Genomic DNA, 9,788 nt, shown 5'->3' with positions numbered 1-9,788 from the left:
GAAGGGCAGATACGAGGAAGCACATCAATACAAGACAAAAGACCGGCATTAGAGATGTAGAGCCCTGTAGTACAGGCATAAGGCCTAAGTCAGGTCACCTGAATATACATCACTGTATACCTTGCTTCCCAAGATGTGATCTTCCAGACTGATTCAAAAATATAATTAGCTGGTGATGGTTTTGCAAAAGGATTAAGAGAAGAGGCCCTTAAAATTATATAAACTCTCTTATACATTAAAAAATTTTGTACTTACATTCGGGGCACGTAATACAAAAGAACAACAATACAAGTACGTATAAGGAAAACAAGTCCATTCAATAAGGTGGACAAACCTAACAACTGAGCTTGTTAACCTAAAAAATAAAATAGCCAGTTATATTACCAGCAAAATGGGTTTATTCGGGAACAGCGGAAAAAACTTGCAATTCAGGGCAAGCAGGCTACAGTAAAAAGCCACAGGCAAGTTCCATAAACAAAGGAGGAAGTTGGGAACAGTTGTTTTGAACAAAAGCCATGAAGGAAAGTGAGATTTCAAGGTAATGAGGGGTTCTCATTGGGTTAGTAGCTGGGCTAGCCTCTTTCCCATAGGAGATGCAATGTACATCATTCCTGTCTCTAACTGACAGTCCTTCCTGATACTAACCTAGAGTGGGACTGAGTGGGAGCTCCCCCTTCTGGCCTCTTGACTCCATTTAAAATTAGGTTTCCTTTTATTAATTTTCATAAGCTTAATACCAAAAAATAATTAGATGTTCCTGGAGAATGTAATTCTAAGTGAAGTAAGCCAGAAAGAGAAAGAAAAATACCCCATATGAGATCACACATATGTGGAATCTAAAAAAAAAAAAAATACAAAACAGAAACAGACTCATAGACATAGGATACAAACTTGTGGTTGCCAAGGGGGCAGGGGGTGGGAAGGGACAGACTGGGATTTCAAAATGTAGAATAGATAAAGAAGATGATACCTGTATAGCACAGGGAAATATATACAAGATCTTGTGGTAGCTCACAGTGGGAAAAAAAATGTGATAATGAATATATGTATGTTCGTGTATAAATGAAAAATTGTGCTGTACACTGGAATTTGATACAACATTGTAAAATGACTATAACTCAATAAAATAATGTTAAAAAAATAATTCGAGGCATGGAATAACCTGGAATAATTTTCAGAAGAACCTGCTGATAAGAATATAACATGCTGAAGTACTAAGAGTGGCTTTGGAGTCATCTGCTCTAAATAAAGTCAAGTGTTTTTGTTTTAAATTTATTTCTGATCGGAATCATATCTTTAGACCAATAAACCCAAATGAAAGCAATGTTCTAGTCTCAACCCATGTATTTCTGGTAGAAAGACACTTTGGAAGGGTACTCATGTAACTACTGGCAGGTTAGCATTTTATTGAGACTATTAACATCTTTAACAATGAAACAACACACAATTGCAAATAGGGAAAATGGCAGCTTCCTCAGGAATTTCTGAGAGGCAACTCAAGAGCAAAAACTCATGCAGTTATCTTTTGTATCTAGCACAGAAAAATGTATCATACTCATATGGTTTATAAATAACTGCCAGTTTGTCTACTCAACAATCTTCCGTAATAGTGAATTTTGATAGGTATTGACAAGAATTCCCTTTCAATCCAGAAAACATCCTAGCTTCATTTTATAAGCAGACACCAGAGCTTGGCTGCGATAGTAGGAAAGGGAGAGAGGAGAGTACAAATGAGCCTGAAAACTCATGATTCAACTTCATTCTGAGTGAGCTCTTTGATTCTGTTCATGCAATGATCAACAGCATTAATAAGTAAAGGGATCCAACTATCTTCTGGCTGTGGGGTCACATGACTTGCTCTGAGAATGCAATGGGAAAAAGAGAAGTTACATTTAATATACTGTCAAGGGAAAACCTATCCTCAACAGGGAGCACAGGGACTATAGTAAGAAAAGACAAGTTTCTTTGCAGTAACTCAGCTGCTCCACAAGTAAAGTTGAAAGAAAGTACTACACCCACCTTCTACTCCTCGAAATAGGGGTTTGGGAGTTGAGAATGGCTGGATAGGTTTATTCTAAATAAGCTACTTGGGAAGAAGTCTTCATACTCACCTTGTAATTTCAAGTGCTTTCTTTAAAACGGATACAAGTTTTGCAGACTAGAAAAAAAGCAGAAGTTACTCAGCCTGAGACCTATCATAAAAAAGAATGAGAGCTAAAATATTTTAATACTCAAGTAACAAAAAGTCAAAACAAAACAAAAAAACCTTGGAGGAAATAATCAAAAACAAAAAATGATGATTAGATTAGGGTGGGGGGGATCATGGATTCTTTTCTTTTTTAGCAAAATCTTATTAAATAAGCCCCAAAGGCTACTATTCTACTCCAAGGTATTTGCACATTGTGAAGATACATTTGGTTAACTTCCTATCTAATTTATCAAATACTATTAGGATTGATACAGTTGATGGTAAAATGTAAGCCACTGGCAGTTTTATTTCTTCTTCCAATAAAATAAGAGAAAGGAACTTAAAGTTTATAAAAGTAAGAGAATAGAACTCTAGCACAGGACCCAGGACTTGAAAGAACACATTAAAATCAGATTTTTATAAAAAGTTTGACCCTCTGTGGTTAAATCACAAAAAGTGTTGATATTAGAACAGACTATGTTTCTGAAACACATATTTTGGCCTATACTAGAACTTAGAAACTTGTGACTTCAGGTTGAAAGAATCCTAAAGCACTGTGGTAATTAAGACTTTCTTTTCAAAGCAGCAGATTTTAAGGTCTTTGGATTTTTCTAAGTGACTACCCAAGTGGTTATGCAAGAGAGTACTGCCAGAGCTTATGGCTATTATAATTCAAATTCAGCAAATAATTATTAAGCGCAAACACACGTAAGAATTGGACATTACTGTTGTACTTCCATCCGAGTGTAACAAATAAACATATTCCCTAAAGCTTAAAGGAAATGCTAATGATTACTGAAATTCTGTCAATTAGGCCTGTAGCTAGTCCCTCAAAGCTGGTACTTACATTGATTCGCACAGTCAGGTGGCACACTGGTGGGTATATGCTCAGAGCCAAATCATCCACACTAAGGGCAGAAAGCAAAAATAACCCTTAACAGAAAAAGGAACAAAGCTCAGCTAGGTGGTTTCCACTATACAACTAAGGATGCAACTAGTGAGAAAATGACTCCCAGAAACCCCTACTGGTTCCTCAAATTGGGAAACCAATAACTAGCCAATTCAACTAATATTTACTGAATATACACATAACCTGTTTCTCTAGGAAGCTGGGGGAAAAACTCCCTTGGCTGGTAGGATGGGACATGACTAATGCAGTGAGGACTGGAAACCATCATTTTAATATGTGATATAGGCAGGGTTCATCCCTAATGCTAATAAAATGGGCACCACTTTAACCAAGTGATCAATTTAATACCACCAATAACGAGACAAAATAACACCATGTGCCTCCCCAATATGATGCAATGAGAAGCACAAAACACTCAACTATGTGACATTCTTGCCAAAAAATGTTTAACCTGAATAGAATCTATAATCATAAGTAAACAATCTCATGAATCCAGTTTGCTGGATATTCTAAAAGGCAGTAGATGTGGATTCCTTAAAAACATCAATGTCAAATAGGCTAAAAAGGACAGGGACTCAGAAGTCCCTGCAAGAGACTAAAGAGAGGGCAACCAAATGCAGTGTCACACCTTGATGGACCCGTGAACTTTTAAAAACTTTTTAAAAGAGATTTTAGAGACAACTGGGGAAATATGAATATTAGGTAATATTATTACATTCAGTGTTAAATTCTCAAGTGTAGTATCAAGAATAAGAGTAAGAATGTCTATTCTTAGTAAATATGTGCTGAAATATTTGGGGGTGAAATGTCACTGATGTCTGCAACTTACTCTCAAATGGTTCAGGGATAAAAATGTCACATCTAATTATAGAGAAATTAACCAATAGAGACAAAAATGTGAATGACAGATGATTCTAGAAAAGGATGTATAGTCATTCACTGAAAAACTTTCCTGTAGATTTGAAAATTTTCCAAATAAAAAAGTGGGGGAAACCTTGGGGTGATGACACAAGTTGAGATGAGAATGCTGCTCCTTGGATGTTTCAGGTGGGGAGTGCGCTCACCTAGGGCTGATCTCATCAGAGATGTCCACAATGTCATCCAGCTGGGCCACCTGATCCTTCTTCCCATTCTCTGCCACTGAGACCCGGATTCTCTTCAGGCAGGCTTTGGATGCTCTCACCAGTGCAAGGCATGGGATTATGAGCTCTTGATCCTCCTCTGACCAATATAAATCCCGATTGTTTGGACATCCCAATATATCCTCCACACCATCATGGTGGTCAGAGTTGTCCTCCTCAATGTCATTCAAGAGGCCACAGTAAGGGTCACATTCTTCCACAGCCTAAGACACACCATGATATATGTGAATGACAAAAAAAAAAGTTGTACTTTCAGCATCAGGTCTGAACTGTCCCCAAACCGCAGCCATTACTTCACTAATGAATCACTTCATAAATCCTGTTCTGATTCTCCTAGTCCAGCAATAGAACAGAGGGGAGTGGTACCAAATCACATACCAGCATGGGGTGGGAGATTAGAAATGGAGGATGGGACCTATTTGGTCAATGCTCAGGACATTTCTTCTCTTTATAATCAGTTCTCATCTACTAGTCCAATGACCAGCAAAGACAGAGGCCCCCTCACCTGCTCCATTTCCTCATGTGCATCCTTTACAAAATTCACACTCCTCGTCAGCACTGAAAGGGCTGCAGCTTTGTTATCTATGAGTGAAGAATCGGAAGCACAACAATTAGAGAAGAAACCAAACCATTCTCTTAGGCCTGCAAAAAGCAACAGTGTTCCCATTTGAAGGGAGTGCCAAGGACAGTCAACAAGGGCAGTGGTTTAAAGTAAAATTCTTTTCACATACATGCTCTGGGGCTAAAAAGCTTTCCGTCATTCACTACAAGAAGAGATACAGTGGTGACATGATGTTTTTCATCATGGTCCTCTTGGATGACCATTGTTTTTGGCCTGGCTGGCTCTACCTCATAACTGCTTCAGTGTCCCCCAATGCTGCTGCTCCTGAGGCAGGACCAGAAGAGCAAACCACATTGGTTCAACAAGACACAGAGCCACAGCCAGAGGGTGTTTGCATTTAGAAGTATGAGAACTAAAAAGACTGGTAAAAAGTATTAATGCCTATCTTTTGATGTTGGTGATAACCTCTATCTATTCCACTAAGCTCTTTATGTAAGTTAAGACAGATATAAACTACAAAACTGGAAGCTAGATATGAGAGGTCTGTCTCCTTTGGCCAGCAGAGTCAATGCCCACTTCCCACTCTCACCCACCTCTTGGGATCCGAGGCACCTGCTGGCATGAGTCCCAGACACTGTTGTAGGAAATAAGGTTCTCGGAGCTGGGGAAAGGAATCAGTAAGGATGTATCAATAATCTAGATTCCTGTCTCCTAAAAAGATCCTTCCTGTTGGTCATTATTTTTAGTGATCAGTAACTTTGCTATAAAAATGAGGGGTTTTTTTTTCCCTCCCTGAGGCAAGGACCCCATCAACTGATAACCCCAAATGTGGTGTCACTACCTCTGAGCTGGAGTGACGTAAAGCACTTCCACAAGCTGAGCCATGCCATCCACGATGTCCAGAGTGGCACCCCGTACCAGCTTTCTCAGGGTGGTTCCTGTAGCCAAGCCCAAAGACTAAGCAGCCTGGTCTCCTTTCCAGAAGTCACCATCTGCTTTCCTGAGCATCTAAGCCCTACAGAATTCAACATAATGTGCACCCACATGCTTCAACTGGAGAGCCAACACAAAACTCAGGTCTTATTTATATCCCCACGCCATTTTCTCAGTCCTCCCACCATTCCTTAGTGGTTTTCTCCAAAAGAGATACAGAACAAAATCCTTCCATGACAGCATGTATTCCTTCATTAAAAACAGCAGTCCCTTGACAACTGTGGATAAAACACTTCAAGTTTAAAACATCTGAGTAGCCCTGCAGACCCATGAGACATGTGCTCATTTATAACCATGGCATGATTATAATCAAGGCAGGAATCTACAGGCAGGGCTGGAGGCCACTTAACCTATAAGGGAGCTCAGGAACATGCGTGGTGTAGAAAGGGTGGAGGAGACTGAGGACGAGGCTAATACCCAGCAGGCATCTGTGCAGTTATAATGGGTTAAAGAGGGAGGAGCCAGTGAGAATTAAAAACCTTAGAGTCAGGCAAGGGCAGGGAGAGGGGAACAGAGCACCCGTACCTTAGCACAAAGGCTTACTTATGGAGGTCACTTATGTTATAAAACTATCTTTAATTGCATTTTCTGGGAGAAAGTTACATTATATGCTCAAATTGAGGAAAAGGTACAACTCTCAGGACATAAGCTGTCATATTAGCAAACATCTATCCTATAAACTAAATGCTTAACGTCTACAGAGTGGCTTACCCTGATCCTTGGGAAGTGAATAGTACACAGCAATCATTGCCTTGATGGAATCATGGACTTGTTCACAGAACCTCTGGGTTTCCTATGAGGGGATAAACCAATTTCAGAATGAGAAAAAGAAATGGACTAGATCAATGCGGTCAACCCATCTACTGGGTAGAGAGCAGACATCTGTAGGGCATCACCAAACATTTTCTGAAGTCCTGCTTTAAGTTAGGCCTTGTGCTATTCTCATCACATACCAGAGAGGAGTTAGCTGCACACCAGACACTGAGCTGACAACTCAATAAGACATAAAGAAACAGCAGGAAAAACTTACTCCTGATACTCTATATTCCAAGATATTTGTGATCTGCTTTGTTTTTTGAGGTGTTCACCATTTCAGACCAGGAGTTGGCAAACGATGGCCCATAGGCCCAAATCAGGTCCTCTGTCAGTTTTTACAAATAAAGTGTTACGGGGACACAGCCACACTCTTTCATTTACATATTATCTACAGCAGTGTTCTCACCATAAAGGCAGAGTTGAATAGTTGGCCTGCAAAGCCTAAAATGTTTACTATCTGGCTCTTTACAGAAAAAGTTTGCCAACCCTATCTTAGACTATTAACCAGGTGTCTGTCTCCTTAACAGAATCACAATATACCTAAAAGTAATTAGCATGGACTCTACAATGCTCAACATTTGACTATTTTCCTTCTAAGCAGCTTTCTCTTGTCCTCCTTGTCCTCCTTGTCCTCATTTCCCTGCTAAATTTTAAGCCAGTGATTGGTCCACAGATTCATGCCAGTCCATAAATGATTTGTTAAGAGTCTGGAATGATTAAGCATAATGACTGAGTGTATCTAGAAACTTTTATGGCAATTTGACATTGCTTCAACATCTAAACACATAACTTCATAAAAATGCCAGTCCATATGGACTGGAATTAAAAGAACAAAACAAAACCATTCTTCAGTAGGAATAACGTGCTGAGAGCCTAAGAAAGCAATTGTGATTCCAATATATATAATCCAAACAAAATCAAATTCTAATTTTTCTTCTGTGAGTAAAAATCCCACTGTCCTGAGCATGCACAGAAAAATAATTCTATTCTGTTGCCTCATAGTACCTTAATAGCTGTGAATTTCAGTAGCAAGTCCTAAGTGTATGTAAAGAAAGGAGTCAACAGATAAGAAAAATAAGGTAATATTACTATTCCCTTTTAAATAGATTGACTTTCTTCCACAAAGCTTTTGAAGCACTCATACAATTCTCTTATTTCCCCATCACAGATCTCTGAGGTATGAAAGGGGAGAGAGTTTATCACTGAATATGCAGCAAAAGAATATTTTTTCATTTCAAAATATCTGGATATATAGATTGAAAAAGAGAATGAAAGTACTGACTACAAAAATAAGGCAATGAATATGCCATTTAAAAAATAACTTTATCCCCAAATTAAGTATACCTAGCTCTAGAAAAACTGGGCACAGAGAATACCTGTTACAGCCAACATATTTACTTTCAGAGGTTTTATAACAAAGCATAAATTCTTTGTTCCAGAAATTCCACTTCTGGGAATTTTTACCGATATACACATATACCCAAAGATTCCACTAGGCAATTTACCACAGCATTGTTTATAATAGTTACAAGATGGAAACAGCTTAAATGTCCACACAGTATTGGTTAAATAAATTACAGTTATATCCACTCTATTGAATACTATGTAGCCATTACAAAGAACTGAGCAACCTTATATGTGATCCTAAAAATCAATTTGCAAGCTATGTTGTAAATTTTTTTTAAAAAGGAAGGTCCAGAAAGGTGTTTATGGTGTCCTATCATTTGTGTAAAAAGAAGGAGTATACACGTAAGTGTGTATATGCATTGCATATATACGGAATAATACCAAAGAAACTAGGGAGGGGAGATATAAGCCTTTTAGCACATTTAATGTTGATGTCTTTTGAGTTTTATACTGTATACATTATTACTAAATAAATATAAAAAATAATTCAACATAAAAAGGGTATTATATACTATAACAAAGAAGGTGTAGCTTAGACATCACATGGAACCTAGTTTAAATCCTAGCTCCATTACTTATCTACCTTAACCTGAGCCTCTGAGCCTGCTTGCTCATCTGCCAGATGGGGATCGTGTACGTGAAAACATCCAGCAAATAGAAAGTGCTTAAAAATTTTTTTTATCAGAAAGTAAGTAACCAGGATGAACTTCAGAATGAATCAATATTTAGAAGCGCTGCCTACCCCATGCCAAGTACTGCATTTGGCAATTTGGTCTTCAGAACAATCCTGTGATGTGAGAACTGCGACTTTACCTGACAGATAAAGAAACTAAATCCCCTGCTTTGAGTGTAAAACGTAGGGAGAAAATGAGAGGATTCCTAAGGAATAACGAGGCAGCACAAGCATTCCAGGAAAGTGAAGCCCACCTGTGGAGACGGCAGTGGAAGTCGAGAGAAGACGACGGTCAGAGTCGTGGCTTCCCTTGACACCGTTACAGCTGCCTTATCTGGGGGTGACAGAGTAGGAGGCCGGAGCCAATATGTTAGTGCCAAAAGGATAAGGCTGCAGCTGCTGCACAGACTTTGAAGATAATGCCTTCTCTCTCCACCCTCGCCGGCTGAGACGTCTCAAAAACACCTCCAGAAATCAAGAATGGGTAAGGTGAGGTACCCCCACAGAGAGGACGAGGCGGGGGGAAGGGAGAGCAAGGAAGGAAAGAGGAAGGGACGCTGCAAGAGATGAGAGATGGCAGTCTCCAACAGGAGAGGCACTCACTGAGTCTTCTCCAAAAGGTCTCCAGATTAAACTCCTTGGTGGTTTCTCGGGCTTCGCCGACTAGTGGGTGCGGCGTGTGGGCCGGGCGGCGGCAGAAGAAAGAGCAGTCAGCGAAGCTACCCCCGGCCCCCACCTCCTCCTCCCGGGTCCCCACCTCCCCCGCCGCCGCCACGGCCAGGCCTCTTCCTACCCAGGCCCACCCCTGCCGTCTGCCGCCGCACCGCGTCATCTCACCCCGCACTCCCGGAATGAGCAACCGCAGCTCCACCGCTAGGTGCCGGAGCTGCTCCAAAGGCGGAGCCGAGGTGGGGACTGCGGCTGCAGGGGCAGCTGGGCTCGCCATCTCAATAGATCGCCAGGGCCCCGCAGGACCCGCCAGAGCAGCTCCACTTCCGGCCGTCATGGACGCAGGTCCGCTTCCGGCAACAACCAGGCCCCGCCCCCGAGGCCCCGCCCCCTGGGCCCTGGCCACATAAGCAACGCCCAGAGAGAGG

At 40.7% G+C, this 9,788-nt stretch overlaps 1 protein-coding gene across 2 annotated transcripts; it reads right to left on the bottom strand.

Moving 5' to 3' along the window:
- Positions 1–1,382: 1,382 nt before the first annotated feature.
- CCNDBP1 (cyclin D1 binding protein 1) lies at positions 1,383–9,757 on the bottom strand. Of its 2 annotated transcripts, XM_010965210.3 has the most exons (11): positions 9,529–9,746; positions 9,295–9,354; positions 8,946–9,025; positions 6,507–6,588; positions 5,644–5,740; positions 5,396–5,463; positions 4,746–4,822; positions 4,163–4,443; positions 3,036–3,096; positions 2,112–2,158; positions 1,383–1,859 (listed from the first exon to the last, which is right to left on the bottom strand). In XM_010965210.3, exons 1-11 carry the CDS (start codon positions 9,695–9,697, stop codon positions 1,745–1,747), a joined length of 1,137 nt encoding a protein of 378 aa, XP_010963512.2. In that variant the 5' UTR covers positions 9,698–9,746; the 3' UTR covers positions 1,383–1,744. The 2 variants fall into 2 exon arrangements, with proteins under 2 accessions (XP_010963512.2, XP_045380156.2); XM_045524200.2 differs by lacking the exon at positions 9,295–9,354 and having other exon boundaries at positions 9,529–9,757.
- Positions 9,758–9,788: the final 31 nt, after the last annotated feature.

The sequence above is a fragment of the Camelus bactrianus genome, chromosome 6 (genome assembly GCF_048773025.1).
Source record: "Camelus bactrianus isolate YW-2024 breed Bactrian camel chromosome 6, ASM4877302v1, whole genome shotgun sequence".
Lineage (NCBI taxonomy): Eukaryota > Metazoa > Chordata > Mammalia > Artiodactyla > Camelidae > Camelus > Camelus bactrianus.
This window is presented reverse-complemented; position numbering and strand designations above follow the sequence as displayed.

Coding starts and splice junctions, on each gene's coding strand:
- CCNDBP1 (XM_010965210.3), bottom strand. CDS start 9,697: ATGACGGCCGGAAGTGGAGCTGCTCTGGCGGGTCCTGCGGGGCCCTGG. Junction 9,355..9,528: donor GCTCATTCCGGGAGTGCGGG/GTGAGATGACGC, acceptor CGCACCCACTAG/TCGGCGAAGCCCGAGAAACC. Junction 6,589..8,945: donor TTCCACTGCCGTCTCCACAG/GTGGGCTTCACT, acceptor ATCCCCTCATAG/GAAACCCAGAGGTTCTGTGA.